This window comes from Uloborus diversus, chromosome 1, assembly GCF_026930045.1.
Source record: "Uloborus diversus isolate 005 chromosome 1, Udiv.v.3.1, whole genome shotgun sequence".
Lineage (NCBI taxonomy): Eukaryota > Metazoa > Arthropoda > Arachnida > Araneae > Uloboridae > Uloborus > Uloborus diversus.
Genome location: NC_072731.1, coordinates 210,312,645 through 210,330,242, shown reverse-complemented (window position 1 = coordinate 210,330,242; position 17,598 = coordinate 210,312,645). Strand labels below are relative to the sequence as shown.

Genomic DNA, 17,598 nt, shown 5'->3' with positions numbered 1-17,598 from the left:
ATCAGTGTATTTGGAAAAACAATTGAGAGGGGAGAAAAAAAACACCCAGGAAGCCTTTAAGAGAACATTATAAGTAGTAGCAAAGAAGAGGAGAACTAAAAACAATTGTTTAAACAATCCTACGAAAGTTCTGTGACCATTGATGAATGATATGTCTCTGAAACTCTATTTTGTTCACTTCTTCCAGGATATTTTGTTTAAAAATCAAAGCTATGAGCAGTGAGCACGAGGAAAGGTTTCATCGAGATATCGTTACAATAGAGCGCAGATATCAGGGTTATTGGGATGAGTTAATGCTCACCAAATGCTGCTGAACTATTACCAAAGATGGTCCTTCTTTGACGTACAAAAAAGCAATCGAAAATGAAGCATTTACAGCAATGGACCAAAAGCATCCACTACTTTCCAAAAAATAAGCATTCTTTAATAAAACAGGACCTATTTAATAACATTTATTGCACAGGATTTATTTTTCCTTTTTATCATTACCTTTAAATCAATAAATCAATGTGTGGTTTCTGTGCATCTTTCTCCAGTGGACTTTTATGTTTCTTGAAAACAAGAGCTAATAATAAAAAAAAAAAAAAAAACGCTACCATATTCGTTTTTCTCGACCCAAAATTAGTGGAAATTGACTATTTAAAACCAGATTGCAGACGAAAAGTTCTTTTTTGTTGATTAGTGTTATTAAAGCAACAGATGAATGGTTGACCCCTGCGGTAGAGTTCGTCACTTTAACTCTTATGATAAATCGAGCTCAATTTAACAATAAACTTCATTTAGAACGACATTAAATAAAGAAACCATTCTGCCATAACTCTTCTTACTGTGTAAAAATATCGCCGCATGACTTCCTCGATGCTGCTCAAGTTCAAATTAACAAGCACCGCAAAATCCAAACGAAAAGAATAGAAAGGGAATTCTTCCCGCCATTTAAATGAAGCGAGGAATACAGATCGAGTCCAAATCGCATACGAATGTGCGAGGCGCATTTATTCGGGATATTTCGTCGGCTTTGCCTTGCCACTGGGCTCCCTTTCGATTATCTTCGGGGCACAGAATACTATTTCCGACGTCACATGAAAAATAAAATTTAATAGTCGGCGCGGGATAACGAATTTCATTACCTTAGCCTTGGTATTATTCCCAAATCTATTCGTCGTTTCAACAACAGTTTCTTGTTCCCTATTTTTGCCCTCCATCTCTCTCGCTGTCTCTTCATCGTGATTGCGGTTCTTATTCTTTGCCACCCCACCCTCCCCGATTTCCGAAGTTTTACATCCAGAGAGGGACCGAGCATAAATTAAATGATACTCGGCGGTATGATCCCTTATCTCTTAAAACATAGTTATGCGGCTGGGAACTTATCTGAAGGAACATGATGGCGATATCGACAATGATAAATTTCTTACGAACCGTATTACTTAAACGGCACAGAGAGCATGTGAGCATCGATGGGACAAACTTCTTCCGAAATGGCTAAGTTTTCATGAATGCTTCGAAACTCGAGAGCATCTATTTCGTTCGCATGAATAGATTACCTTTTATACCCGCTGTTCAGCAGTTTTTCCAGCATAAATCAAATATTTATTCTGGAAAAACTGCAAATCAATTTAATTTCTTTATCATATTGATAAAAATTGGAACATTCCCGACCCTATTGCATTGATATTGTCATTGGAAAATTGATAAAAATTGTAAATTATTATACAGTAGAGAACCAATTATCCGGGAAGTTCGGAACCATAGCCATCCCGGATATCTGAATTTCCCGTTTTTCTGGATCGCTAAAAAGAGCTTTTGGCCGATTGTTTATAAAACCTAAAGTACTATAATAAATAGTAATACGTATAAAAATAAGAAGAAAACAGTTTAGAAATGCTTATCAATATCGAAACATTAAAAACTACTAATGCGAGAATAATTTAAAAACCAAAAAGCTTAAGTTATTTAATGAGACCTGAGACCCTCACACTCATTTCGAGAAGGAAAGAAAAACACCAATTTTCGATGTTTTTAAATGAAAGAGTGTGAAGGGAAGGGCTAGAAACAAGTTTTTGAACGTAAATGTGCGATTCTTCTACTTATGAGAGAATTTGTATTCATGAAAGCGGTTTTTTTTTCTCACTTTTTTGTAAATGTTTGGCGGTTAGCGGTTATCGATAACTATTGCTTTTGCATTAAGTTAATACCAATTGAAATTTAATTTATGAGTTCCTGCAGCTTTATTATAGTCTTGCGTTTAACGATTTCTAGATTCAACCATCAACTATCCGGAAAAAATTGAGAATCGCGGCGTGTCACGCGCTTTTGCGACGTCACTTCCGCTCTAAAAGGTTTTAATTAAAAGCCATTCAATAAAATATTGCATTATAATGTGACAATATTCATTTCTTTAGTTTTCAGTTGGAATACAACACAAAAATTTCAGACTTACGTGTGTACTTTTTAGTTCAAGAAAATATTCCGGAAATTTTCCTTTGCGTTAAAAACGACCCTTTGAAGTTCATATTTGTAAACATTTTCCCGAGTTATAGATGAGTAATATGGTATTTATTAAGAAACCACTCATTTTCTTTTAGGTATTTCAAAAAAAAAAAAAATGCTTAGTTTTTCAAAAATTGAAAAAAATGCGTATTTTAAAAAATGGCGGGAAAATCGACAAAAGGTTGCTGGTTTTCTGGTTCCCTGATAAAAGGTTCAGCAATGTATTGATAGATAATTTCTTCATAAATCAATATAATTTCTGCATAAATCCAGCAGTTTTTCGCGCAAATTCGCTGTGAAAATTACATGCATTCAGACAGAGTTTGAAAGCAAAGGGGGAGGAGAGAGTCACAACTCTTCACTTGCATATAAAATACTATATTAGGATTGGAAATATATGCTGAAACGATAAGCTTTAGCATAGGGGTGCTCCTAGAGTCCCTCACTCCTCCCTTGCTGTGCCCCTTCATGCATGTATTTCGGAGATACGAGGATACAATTTATCAATGCAAAAAAATGGAGCGATGTGAGAAAAATTGCCATAAGGAAAGTAAAATGATGGAAAAACGTAGGGCTATCACCCCCCCCCCCCTTTTCAATGCTCTCTGAAACAAAAAATAGCTAAAACATTTTGTTCCCGTCCCTTATTTAATTAGCTTTTCAACACTATCCAAGCATATTTTTTTCCTATTTATTTTCTTTCACGTTTAGATAAAATATGAAAATTTTGGGAATTTGATTTTGCACAGAGAAGTAATACACATAACAGTGGCGGCACTACGGGGGAGCGGGGGGGGGGGGCGATTTGCCCCAGGTTTCACCCATCTGGTTGGTGACACCCTAAGTGAATTTGCAAGTTTTTGAAAAATATGAAGTTAAAATGCATTTTAAGACTACAAGTTTGAAAATTTTCCGGGGGGGGGGGGGGAACCCCCCAGAACTGCCCTCTCTACTTTTGTTTTTTTTTTCTGTGTGTGACACAAATGTAGTTGTTTCTGAAAGTTGTATGAATTTCATGCAGTCATGTTTATATAAAAATTTGTTTTTCTCTTGCGATTGTATGGTGGAGGGGAGGGAAGGGAGGGGTTACACCACAAATTACCATCCGTTATTTCGAGACACATTTTCAAAACATTTTCAGTAGTTCTGCATTTGTGCAATGGCATTTGCTTAAATCTCTTGGAGATAAGATCGCTTTAAAAATTTTGTTAAACGCCGTAACATCATTTATCTTTCATCGCTGAAGTCGCTCTGAGTGAAAAAACAACCTCCTCAGAAAAAAAAGTGACACGACCTCGAAATTGATGCCTGGACAAATTGTGGATTGCCATCAAGTCCTCATCCTCGAGAGGTGCGTGGAGTGGTGAAATAGGGGAGGGCAGATCGTTATAGCGGCGCGCGCGTCTATTAGCCTAATGATGTGGGCGATCCCCGCTTCACGAGGGCGGGGGGGAGGGATTTTTGCCCAATTAGCAGCCCCTTCACTGCTCGGGAAACATCGATTTATGCACTCAGAAGGTAAGTTGTGGAGAAGGCTGAGTTGTAAAATACAACAAACGTATGCAAGGTGCTTTTCCCTTCGAACAATGTATACGAAGAAGATATAGGAGTAGAATATTAGAAAATAGTGCACTTGCCAACCTCACAAAACAGAAAAGGAGAAAAAAAAATGAAAAAGCAGGAGAAATTTTTCCACCTTTGAATCAGTTGAGTGCTAGTACAAAACTAATTTTTCAGGTTCTTAGAAAAATAAATATTTAAAAGATTAATCCCTAAGAAATAAACTGGATGTTTTAAAATTCACTAGGTTTTAAGATCGTTTTAAAATTAAAAATAAAACACAGATTTATATATTTTAAGATTATTAACTACATTATATAAAACATCTTTCTTCAGCCTCGCAATTAGTTGGAGAGGGAAACTTGAAATGCAAAAATGATAAAGAAATTTATTCAATTATAATTAGCATTCATACATGATCTTTAGAGATGTAATGAAATATAAAAATTGTTTTTTATTCTAAAGTCTATTTCTCTATAAGCTTGGCTCGCACTAAGAAGTAAGAAATAAATATACGGTTTCTTGATTACAACACTCAAAAATTGCAATTAATCCAAGGACGGATACAGAAATTGTTCAAGGAGAGGGCGGTTGACTTTTTAGCTTACCTTTACTACGTATCTAATTATTTACACATGTTTTTCTTTTTTTGCAGGGGGGGCACACCATTTTTATCTGACACAACTAAATTTTTTAGATTTTTCCAAGGAGGTTTCTGTACCTATTCCTTTCCTTTTCAACCAAAGATCGTCTGGTATAGCCCTTTTAAAACTTCAATTCTGAAAAGCTTCCGGAAGAGAGATTCGAACCCCTTTCCTTTAATAAATGTCGTCAAAGATGGCATGCACTTGCAATTTATAACTTTAATTTGGGAAAATTGCCGATGCAGGCTCCCCCAAGGGAGGAGCGATCGCCCCCATCGCCCCTCCCCCTCCCTTGTATTCGTCCTTGAATTAGTCTTAATATCGTTATATTTAGGTTAATTCTAAAGCAGCCAATGAAACTTAAATTTAAAATTTTGGAGAGGAACAGTTACAGCTTTGCACGAATAGCTTTTTCTATACCTCCTATATTTCTTTTTCTCTCATATTTTATTCACGTTTTACTGACTGCTTTATTATTAACCTAAATATAACGATACTAAGATTAACTGTACTTTTTCAGCGTTGTATACAAGAAATCATACAGGTTACTTATTTTATTTCGTATTTTTTAGTGCGAACCAGGAGTATAGAAGTAGTCTTTAGAATTGAAAAACTATTTATCTATATTTTTTAAAAAGTTTTTTCGTTTTAAAATTTCTTTGAGATGATTTTTTTTAAAACATATTTGCTTGTTGTTCTTTTTTTTTTTAAGGAAAAAAAAAACCAGTGTTGACTTTTGTTTCAATGTAAAATGCTTCAATGTTTCAATGTATTGCGCACTAAGAGAGAATAACTAATGTTTACCGTTATCTACTCTAAATGTTGCAAAAATTTTTGCACGAATTTAAAGGCAGTTTTGATAAAGTATCGCGAAAAGACAAGAAAAAAAAGGCTTTTGAAATTGCTTTTAAACTGAGGACTTGTCTTAAAGCGAAGAAAGCTCGAAGCATGTTTAATTGAAAAGTTTAAACTGTCCAAAATCCACAAGTAGGATGCTTGATCAGGAAATTAATTTGTTAATTGACTTGAAATTAATTTGTTAACTTTATTAACAAAACTAACTTTATAATTACCATTATTTTTCATTGCTTTTGGCAGCATTTTCTTTTTTTTTTTTTTTTGTGTAACAAACATCTGATTCTTTTGGCCATAGTAGTCATTAGAGTTTCTAAATTTTCACTGCTAAGATGAACACGAAGTTACAGCTACTTGTATGCTGTACGCTTCGCGGAAGATGTTTCTGTGGTGGCAAGAGGCCTGAGACAGACTGAACACTAAAGCAGAAGCCTCCTGCCAAAAGCATCAGTGTGAGTTGTCATGTCTGTGAATGAGCCCACGAAAAGGTCCGAAATGTGAAAATTCCTATTCGTACTTCCTATGGATAGTTTGTATAGTTGTATTTGGTTCTAAAATGAGAAATAATCACTGTAAAAAAAAAATCCCCACCATAAACTGAGGGGTATACCAGTGAGCAGAATTAGGAAATAGTGCAACATTAACTCAAAGATGAAACGAGTCCCCAAAATGAGAAATTTTAAATTCATCAAAATCGTTTAATTTTTATAACAGATAACTCAGTTGTAAAATAATGAACTAATTAGAGGAAAGTTGCTATAGTTGGGCCACGTTAAAAAAAAATGATGCTTAAAAATTAGTTTTTTTTTAGGAAAAGAGGATTAAATTCCTCCCGCAGAGGCCTATGTTTAAAATTTTTGAATCATTCAAACAATGTTTTGAAATAATCAATTAAAAAAAATAACATAGTTTACGTCAAGAGCTCTTATAAGCAAGGGCGTGTAAAAAAATTTTGGGGCCCAACACAACGGCCCCCCTTCCTCCCTCCATACTGTTCACCCTTATGTCCTAAATAAGTTTTACCTCTCTTTTTGAAAGTCTTGGGCCAACTTCAGGCTCGGGCCCGGGCCAACAGGTGCCCCCCCCCCTTTGCACGCCCCGGCTTATAAGTCAAGATTTTTCGAAGCGAATCTGTGCTTTAGTTCAAGCGCTAAAAATGTCTTAAAAGCATATTTCATTAATGTGTAAATAATTCAGTATTTTTTTTTTTCAAAATTGAACGAAAATGTATGTGCAAATCGAAAAAATATAACATGGGAGTCAAGAAAACGTCATGGAGATTTTCCCCGCCCCAATAAATTATCTCGTACGTATGCTTTGAAAAACTTAGCTTGTTAAAAGTCTTTTTTAAGCATAACAGATTTTTTCTATAGTCTCTCTCAATAGGATTTTTTTTAATTATTACTATTATTATTTTTATTATTGGACTGCTTTTCTTTTGCATTTTTCCTCTCCAATCACTGTAGTCTCTACAAGTTTCTTGTAGTTTTGTCTTACACAGTATTTCATATATATGGATGTCTCATTTGCCAAATCGATTAACTCCATAAAACAAAAAATCAAGAAAAGTAATGAAGAAGATAGTGTTATCCATAGGAGTGAATACACCCTCGTGTTACATTTTCTGCCATCACATGGTCAGAAATGTACTGAACCAAAACTTTAATATAAATTCACATGCTAAGCATTGATAAAGCACTCTTAAAGCAGAAAGGAGGATTTTTTTTTTAAGTGGAGTTAATCGATTTGGCAATTGAGGCGTCATATAGGGATAAACACAAGTTTTTTCAAGCCCAATAACCATGCCATAAGCAATAAATAAGTTTGAATGCAAAGGCACAGAAAAGGGAAGATTAAACTTACTCTTCTTCGTGGCTGTATCCACCCCATTGAGTTGTCCGTTGCACACCCCCAATCCCACCGGGGGAGAAACCCCCGAAGAGACAAGGCCCCCAACCGCCGCCGCCGCAGCCGCCGAGAGTCCGCCGGGCGGGGCGGCGGCGTGCTGCAGGTGCGTTGCCGCCCCTGCGTGATACCAGGGCCAGGGCTGCGCCCCGTTCAGGATCCGCAGCTTGTCGTACACCAGTTCTGCGCCCGGCACGGACAGTTGGTGGGCGTGGGGGTGTTGCTGCTGCTGTTCTTTCTGGGCGGCCAAGTTGCGTAGTACCCTGTTTATAGAAGACACCTGAAAAACAGAATTATTCTTTTCACTTTTGAACAGATTTGTATTACATAGAAGTATGTACACAGTAATGTGGTTCAGAGAAACTTTTTTTCTGCTAGAGTCCAGGACACCCCCTATTTTTTTAGACTTTAGTATCATGCTGTAAAAGTTTTAGCTTCTTACTCAAATTTTAAGAGGGTGCTCAATGACCCCTTAATTTAACATTAGCCGTAACATAGAAAATGCCACAAATTTAGAGCATACCACAAAATGCCACACTTTTAGGCCACACCACAAAATGCCACACATTTAATTTCCATAGCGGTATTCTTGTAAATAATTATTTTATTGCAATGTATATGCATATTACTTGTGTATATTATAATATGTAGCACTGTTTATACAGTTCAATGTATTTTTTTGACCCCCCTCACCATATAATGAAGTTTCGAAAAGGGGATTGAGAACCCTCTTTCAGTTGAAAAATGAAGCTGAAATTCTTCCAGTACCTATCCACAAGACTAAAAATATTGAGGGGTATCCTGTTATCTAGGATACACTTTTTTTACATGTATTTTTGAACCACCCTAGTACACAGTTGTCCAAAAGTGAGCCCCCCCCCCCCCTCCATCTTTTTTTTTTTTTTCAACATTGTGCCAGTTATGTTTGTTGTGCTCAGTAACCTCGGTTGAAGATCATTCATATTGTAACCATTGAGAAGGGATAAAAGATGGAGAGAGTGAAGCTTGCAAATATTGAAGCAAGGATCTCAAATCGCGTGATATAATTTGAAGTAAAGTATAGGAAAAAATCAGGTTTCTTTTACTCGTTTTAAATAAAACGTGTGTCCTACTCGGCGTAGTTGAACCGTGTGACTTGGGATCTTTGTCTCAACATTTCCGAAGCCAATGATTCTACTTGCTCCCTCCAGTTACTGATTCCTGCTCTAAGGTTGTAACGCATGTGAATTCTGCCTAACGTTCTCACAAAAATTTTGTGAAGTTATGCGGATTGGAAGGTGCTTTTCCACAATCCGCGAAAACATGACACCGAATTCACATCTATTACGACATTCTTGGTGTTCTGCCGATGTTTATAACTCATAAGACTTGAAGGTAACTATGCAAAACAAATAATCACCCATAACTGACGTCATGTTGAGGGTACTCACACTTTCGGACCTTTCTGTACAGTTCATCACAGTGCTGGTAAAAAAAATTGCATCACCCTCGCATTTTCACAACAAGGGGATTATTTGAGAAGTTTTGATCGACTGATTAACGATGAATGTATATGAAATTCTGCAAAACTTATGAAATAAACATTTAACAGCAGGAGTCCGATAATTGTTTAGGTAGATCGGGGTTGTTTCCGGGCCAAGGCAAACTGCTGATCCCTTGCTCATTTTTCCATTTCTGAACCTGCGTGTGAGTTTAGAGAAAGAACGTTACTTAACCCCATGTCAATTTAAGTCTAGGATAAAGGTTTTTAAATTGTTACTTATCAGTTTTGCCCTATGGCATGGAGCAGAATCATCCTGGAAAATGATGTTTGGAACTGATCTCGGATAGTAGGAAGCAATTTCTCCTCCAAAATGCCAATATACACCTGAGCGTTTACTGTTCCTTGCACAAAGTGAAGCCCACCAACTCCTTGATCAGAAATACATCCCCAAATCATCTGGGATACGAGAATCTTGACTGTGTGTTGAATGCAGTCGGGATGATATGCTGCCTCTCCTTTGCGGCGCGGGTGATGCAATTTTTTTTACCACCACTGTATATTACTAACCGACGGATCTGTAACTGGGTAATTTATTTGGCTGTGCGACGTCTGTTTTAAGATTTTCGTTTTCAACTATAATTAAACCTCGGAAAATGCAAAAAAAAAAAATAGACGCTTGCAGAGGATGATTAACTATTTTAATGTTCAGCGGACGTTGCCCCACGACCAAGAAACTTCTCTCACAAACTTTTTTTTTTCTTTTTGCTTTCACGGACGCAAAGCAGGAAGAAAAGGAGCATAGTTATTATTAGTGTCTTGCAAGTAATTATTCATTGTATACATCAAAAAATGTCAGTACTGAAAAAATTGTCTAAGTCAATCAGTCTCACGCCTGTAAATTTCATGCATTTTGGAAAAAGGCACTTTTGATTAAATTCAAGCATACCGACTTTATATTACGGCTGAGCAATCTAAATCTCTAAATCACGCTTACAGATAACTTGAACCTTTTTTATTAGCTTTTATTATACTTGCTTTATCGTGGATGTATTGGTAGGTTAAACTCTTTAATCAATAAAAAAAAGTGAATAATGATAATTACTAAATAAATTGTCGATAAAGAGGACAAATGAATTTCATTTATTTCTTGAATGAAAATGAAATTATTATTTACTAGTGGTACCTGCACGGCTTTGCCCGCAGTTGAAAATTAAAGGGTCATACGATTCGCCTGTATATTTACAAAATATGGATGACGAATTTCTCGCCAATTGGCTATGTTCATTTGCTCTCCCATTCCACGTCATGACAATTTCGTAATTTACTCGTCCATCTTATGAACTCTCCGGAATGTGTTCTTAAAATTGAAATAGAAAAGGAACAAAATCGAATTTTCGAAAAATCGCTTCGAGGTGCACATTCCCATGCTACAAATTAACTTTGTGCCAAATTTCATGAAAATCGGCCGAACGGTCTAGGCGCTATGCGCGTCACAGAGATCCTACAGACATCCAGACAGAGAGACTTTGAGCTTTATTATTAGATAAATTAAATAAAACTTTTCAAGAGGAAATCAAGGTCCGATTTTTCTGCTATGCACGATTCAATTTCCCCATCTATTCCCGCAAAAAACAGCGCTTTGGGAAAACTTTTACGTAACAGTAAATGTATGTTTGAGCTCTTCATTTCATTTCAATACGGATTTCAGCAGAATTTCCTGAAAATGTCACCAACACCAGGAAATGTCACTTACGCTCCTAAAATGTCCCGTGCACGATATTGTATTAAAACGTTCCCCAGGCACCATGGTGCCTTCCAAACCACCTCGTACTGTCCAATAATGGAAAGAAAATAATGTCCTGCGTTCTCGCTTTCCATCAACACCTCACTGATTGACAGAAGAAGAAAAAAGTGGCCTCATGCGTTTGTTGTGGCAATGAAAGGAGGAAACCCGGGGTCCCCGCAGGTAGGGGGGCCCCACGCTGGCATTTTGACGGCCGCACAAGTGAAAGCAATTTGCACGACTGCGTGGCACGCTACCGAAATCCATCGTTGTTGGTTTTTGTCACAAACGATTCTTTACAATTAAAGACTTTCGATTTTATTCCCGAAAAGTAAATTACATTTTTCGCCTGTAATCTAACCTTTATTCGAGATGTTTTTCTATACATCTTCTAAAAATATGTATTTTAAATTTCAATTACTGTCGTATTCCTGTCTATTCATTTTTCAACTGTCCCGTTTTGATTGTTCAAATTCTATCCGATGCTGCAGGCGCAACAAAGAATTATTTCTGTGTGTCTCTGAACATAGAGTCCTCCGTTTCTTTGGCTCTCCACGTCTTTTCTCTCTTTGATGATTGTAAGCAGTTTGTTTGGGTTTGGTGTCTGTGTTTATTGCACTAAAACTAATGAGTTTCTCGGTTTCCAAGTGAAATATTTAGTAAAATGCAATCAAATTTTTTTTTATACTTCATTTTTCTCATGTTTTTTTTTTTTTTTTTCGTTTTGAAATGTAATATTTGAGGCGAAACGTTTTGAAATTTAAAACATATTTCTGTGTTAACTATCCTTTCAACATTAAAGTTGTCTGTTTCGTGAATAATTTCATTGTATTGTAAATTATCAAACCAATCATAATGGATAATCATTTTTCTTATAAAAACCTCTTTCGATCCAAGTATGTCACCAGTTTTATGCCAAATAACTCTGACCACCAAATTAAGAGAAGGGCAAAACTACTTTTGATTGAGTTAAAAACCAATGAAACAATGAGCGTGTTGTATTTTGTAATGGTATGTTTTTCTAATGTTTTCAAGAATTTTATGCTTATCGTCTGAAAATCAGTGTATTTTTTGCATTATATGACTGAAGTGGCGTGACGATATTCGTACCTCAAAGCCAGCCTAACGAAAATCACACATTCACTACTTTGTAAGCAAGAGTAAAAGTGTTTGTTGATTGCATGCAAGTTCAGGACTCGCGCTCTTATAGCGATGGTAAATAATTATGAATTGATTTCTTCCACGTTGTTACGGCTCAATGTGGAATAAGATTCCACAGTACTAGCTTGAAATCGCCATTTTCGGACCTGCTTTAGTCTGATCCTGAGGTACAGAAATGTCGCATGCAAATTATCAAATTACAAAACAGTACGTGAGGCAAATGAACCACTTACGCTGGGAATGTTGTCGTTGTTGCAGACGCCCTCGGAGAGCAACCTGTCCCTGATCTCCCAGGCGAATATGGAGGGACATTCTCGCTTGTACTCGGAGATTTTGTTGACGACGTGGGGCGTGGCCACCCGGGGCTTGCTGCCCCCGATGGCCCGGGGCTTGATGGAGCCCGTTTCGTAGTACCGGCCCAGGATTTTGGAGACGCAACCGTTGGAGACTTGCAGGATCCGGGAGATGTCGCAAGGCCGGGCCCCACTGTGCGCCAGTTCAACAATCTTCTGGCGAGTGGAGTCCGGCAGGGGACGCCCGTTCACGTACACCCCGCCCAGCTGGTTGATGCCGCTGTGGCCTGTTGAAAGAAGAAAAATGGTAAGAGTCGCCAATCATATTTTAACCAGATTCCTGTTACGTTTTTTGTTTCTATCATAAATACATAATGTCTTTAGGCAAAAGCAATAGACGACAAAATTGCCCCTGCAGCCTTTTCTAATGATAACCAGTGAAGTCAGCTGAGGGGAAAACTGTTTATCACGACAAAAACCTGCAGGAATAATTCTTTGGGGGAGGGGGGAGATGGAAAATATTTGAGGAACTCGTTATTTTCTACTAATAATAAAGCTGAATGTCTCTCTGTCTGGAGGATGTCTGGATCTCTGTGACGCGCACAACGCCTAGACCGTTCGGCCGATTTTCATGAAATTTGGCACAAAGTTAGTTGGTAGCATGCGGGTGTGCACCTCGAAGCGATTTTTCGAAGACTGGATTTTTTTTCTTTTTCTATTCCAATTTTAAGAACATTCTCCCGAGCAAAATTATCATAAGGTGGACGAGTAAATTACCAAGTTTTCATAACGTGGAACCGTAACATGGGCAAGCTAATTTGCGAGAAATTCACCATCCATTATTTGTAAATATACAGGCTAACCAAAAGATCTTTTAATTTTCTACTACGGGCAAAGTCGTGCGGGTACCACTAGTAATGAATAAATGTCCTGGTTGACTGATAATTATTAGGTCTAAGAAGGTCAGGTTACGTCACTTAGCCAACTTCAAGTATAAGAGCAGACATTTTTTTAAAAAACAAGTGACTTGAAATCCATTTTCATTAAACTTGCATTATTTTAACAGTAAGAACCAAATTTTCTGGAACGGGCCTTCTCTCCTTTCCACTATTTCTTGATGCTAATCATCAAAGAAAGCACGGGAATATCCTTCTTTTGACAGTGCGTGTGTATAGGTCAATTCTTTGATGAGTCGACTTATTAAATTTTTGAGAGGAATATTACAAAACACATTAAATTTTCTTCCATAAGTCGAATCACATTTCTTCAACGATCTTAGCCTGCAAAATTCTGGTGAATTGTGCCCATCGTAATGAAGAAGCAATATCGAACTCTCAACTGACTGAGCTTAATGACTGCTCAAATTCTATTGGCAGAAATATATTTGTTGAGAGTTTTTAGTAAATCAAGATTCAAATGGAAACAATAAATTTATGGACTTGAAGGTGAAGAGCACTCGGCAAGTTGTGATTTTCTCTTTGTAGAGTTCTTGAACACCGTTGTTTTGGAAAATATTTTTTTCTTCTTGAACCAATATGTATTATAAAAAGTTGACCTTTTCCTGCGTTCTCTCTATCTCTCTCTCTTTTATAACTCCTAAATTTTGTCAAAAGTGCTTCAATTTACCAAGAGGCGCCCCAATGGAAGGTCACAGGAGGTCACTGTGACCTCCCAAAAATTTTCTTGTTCGACAAATTTTGTCTGACTATTTGGCAAAATCATCTTCATTTGGCGAAATTTGGAGTTCTATTCGGCAACATTATCATCATTCGATGAAATTTGGAGTTCCATTCGACAAAATTATCATCATTTGGCGAAATTTGGTATTCCAGTGTGCAAAATATTTAGAATTTATTCGGTACCTTGAGATTTTCCCAAAACTTTGAGTTTGGGGTGACTCTGGATTTATCCCAACCTTTTCTTTTAGGCTGTAGCTTCATCTTCAGTATATCTTCCCCTTCTCCCGTACAATTGATGTGGCGCATGGCAATCTTAAGACTTTATTCTTAAAAGTGACGATTAATAGAGCTTTGAATTTGTCTCTCTTTTTTTAGTAGTAACATTTATTTCAGGGCAATTTCAATGGTAAAACGACAAGCATTTTATGACATTCAACACAAAATATAAGTACATTATTCAAAATCTATTTTTCCTTGGCTTACTGTGAGTGTGTGTTTTTTTTCTCCAAAGCATAATTCTATGTTATATAGTTGAAAGCTGAATTCCCAAACTATACATTTCGGATAAATTTTTAAAAATAGTTAAAATTATGGTAACTGACTGACATGTAGGATACATTCTCAGTCAGTTACCATATTTTTAACTATTTCTTAAAAAAATCAGCCATATTGTGGGTTGGGAATTTCACTACACCGTTGAATTCAACTTAAAAACAATAAACCAGATTAAATTATCTTTTAAAATGATATAAATTATGTGTTAAATGTTACAAATGTACTCGTTTCGCTTTGTGAATGTCAGTTAGTTGCTCCATGGACTTCACTAGCCACTTGACTTATAAAAGCTAAATTCGAGATATTGTTCAGCTAAGGTTTTCTTGAAATGATTTTTGAAAGCCCTTATTTTTTACGGCACTCTAAACGTTGGATGAGGACCACTGCAGCAGATATTTCTCTGGAGGATGCTTCAGGTATCTCGACGTGATCTGTCGAGATGACAACGCCGTTCCGTTTTTGATGGATGTCGCAGTGGACGTCGGAAAGAAAAAAGACGTCAACAATTTCTTGAAGGTTGTCGGAGATTGAAGATAAGACGCTTCTCTTGTCGCTATGAACGCTGTAAACAACGTTCCCTTTTTCAGCGGTCGTTTATTTTCCTATCCTATGCAGTAACCGAGAAAATGACTCTGAAATCATCTCAGAAAAGAAGGTAATGCTTAGCGTGTATTTTCAACGCAAATTGCGCCTAGAGTCGACTCCCGCTACAACGCGATCCGACTTACGCGAAATGGCTATAACGCGATTTTTTCAACAGTAAAGAATTTTTGAGCTAGAGCGAATTCCTCGCCCGCAACATGAAAATTTTCGGAAGGGAAACGCCGTGTGTAAGTTTTTTCGTGAATGGACCTTCATCCCTTTAGCATCACTGAGAGCAGAAGTACCCGCACCGTGCTAGTCTTTTATCGCTTATACAAATGACTACTTCTCATTTTCCATTAATTTTTTCATTCTAAATGCGAAAGTTAACGAAAAATAACGACAACTAAGAGCGCTGTTTCATCTAAAGTTCGTGAAGATAGAAATAAAAAGATAATTTTTTCTTCTGACAATTAAAGAAAAGGTAAAGCTTCTCGAAAAGCTGAAGCTGAACCAAAAAATGCTTCGAAGGGTAGCACAACAACTAGGTATGACGGTATGAGTGAATCTTCCATACAAACAGTTAAAAGTCAAGAAAAGGAAATCCATAAAAGTTCACCGAGTAATACGTAGTATCCGCAAGCAAAATGCAAAAATAATGAAAATGGAAGCTGCTCTTTATTGTAAATTAAAGAAACCAGGAAGAAGGGTAATGCCATAGATGGAAACTTTATAAATGAACCAATGAAACAACTGTATTTAAAAATATATTAGAATACTGGTTCGTTTACGCAGCATAAATCATCATCATTTTCACTTTTTTTTAAAGTTACAAATATTATTACTGAATCAACTGTACAGTACAAATATAGGACATTTGTTTTCCTTACTTAGTACGTGCTGTACGTACGGTACTGGATTATTTTATGTCTTTCTTTCCCATTGATCATTGCTTTTGTGCATCATAGCAGTATTTCACGTTGAATAAAACGGTTTTTTTAAATGCAAATAAAAATTCAATTTTTTATGTAAGAAACAGTAATGTATAGTTAAGAAAAGATTTTTAACTGTTTAAGGTGGTGTTTACAAATGTCTAAAATGATTGGTTATGTTTATAAAAGTTTTTACACATACCCTTTTCCACAACGCGAAATTTCGACTTACGCGAGGGGTCTTGGAACGCATCCCTCGCGTACGTCGGGACTCGACAATTGCTTTCTTTCTTTTTTCTTAAAGTCGTTCCACCTTCGTTATGCAGATAAAGAGATGTGCAGAACATTTGTATCCTGTGCCCTTGCATAGAGTTTTGCAATTTTACATGTTTTCTTTTTTTTGAACAAAAACTATTTTAGCTTTAGCCGTTGAAAAAAATAATAATGAAAAGAAAATAAAGCAAGATTATGTATACATCTGGAACGTATGAGGTTAAATGCTCACAAGCTGACACAAAAAGAAAAAAAAAGCTAGTAACTTTAAATGAAACAAATAGTTAAAGCGTTGTCAATTCTCTAAAATTACTTATGGTCCCTAATTTACGTTTGCTTCGGCGGTACAGCTTTTAAAAGTTTTTTTTTTTTTTTTTACAAATATTTACTAATAAGAGTTTCATTTTTTTAGACAAAGAAAAAAAAAGTCCACTCTCAAAACACACCCATCACAAGGTCAAGGTCGGCTGCCAATTTTTAGACCAGATTTCTTTGTAGCAGAACAAGTGATTTTAGTTTTCTTATTCTTTCTTTAGATCTCCTCCAAATGTAATAAACTCCATAAAAATCGGAGCTTTCGCAAATTAAAAATTCGTAACATCAAGGGCCAGCTGTATAGTGTATATACGTACTTCTCTAAAAAAAAATACATGAAAGTTATTTAAAAAGCTTAGTTTTCCACTACTTTGCAAAAAGACATTTAATTTCTAAAAACAGTATGACTCACCTTTATGGGGCATCGCCGTGTAAGCACCAAAGGCCGCAGCTCCGGCTCCTGGCCGACCAACGAGTGGCCACTCCAGCGGGGTGTCCAGGGGGGGAGACACTGTTCGAATGCAACGGAACACACACCCGGAAGAAAAAAGAGGACACCTACAAAAAAGGATTGTGTAACCATATATGAATAAACAGCAATAAAGAAATCTAATAGAGTACACTGCTAATTCCCAGTGCAAATCGAAAACACATTTGGAGCACGTTAATTCAAAAAAAGTGTTCCAGTTGCCTGAATGTGCTCGAAAATGTCTTCCGAATATACTCTGTTGAAAAGAAAGTATACTGAAGTACTCTTCAAATGGGTTCTTCAGATATCTCTAATACAGGCTCGCACTATAAAAATGATCATCCCACTATGTTTTATGACAGAAAAAATCCGTACTAACTGTTTTCACAATCATAGGGTAAAGGCGACAAATTTCGTCCAAGCTAATCATTTTGTCCTCTGAGTAGCATATGTTGTGATCAATTAATATAAAAAAAATTATAAAATACCACCAAGTCTAGACAAGATAGTTAAGCTAAAAAACATGAAACACAATTTGTTTTCGATTTAAAAAAAAGTATATAAAAATATACTTTTACCAGAATTCAAATTGTTATCCTATTTTCGTCCCCTGTCCATTACA

The 17,598-nt window shown here is 36.5% G+C and overlaps 1 protein-coding gene across 1 annotated transcript in view; it reads right to left on the bottom strand.

The window, feature by feature from the left end:
- The window catches only part of LOC129224652 (paired box protein Pax-6-like), a 43,672-nt gene extending 26,740 nt beyond the window's left edge, over nt 1-16,932 (bottom strand). The window contains exons 1-3 of the mRNA XM_054859163.1: nt 16,920-16,932; nt 12,112-12,458; nt 7,410-7,731 (exon numbers count right to left, since the gene is read on the bottom strand). Of these exons, the coding sequence (XP_054715138.1) occupies nt 7,410-7,731; nt 12,112-12,458; nt 16,920-16,932 (682 nt within the window). The remainder of the gene's footprint in view (nt 1-7,409; nt 7,732-12,111; nt 12,459-16,919) is intronic.
- Between the last annotated feature and the right edge of the window lie 666 nt (nt 16,933-17,598).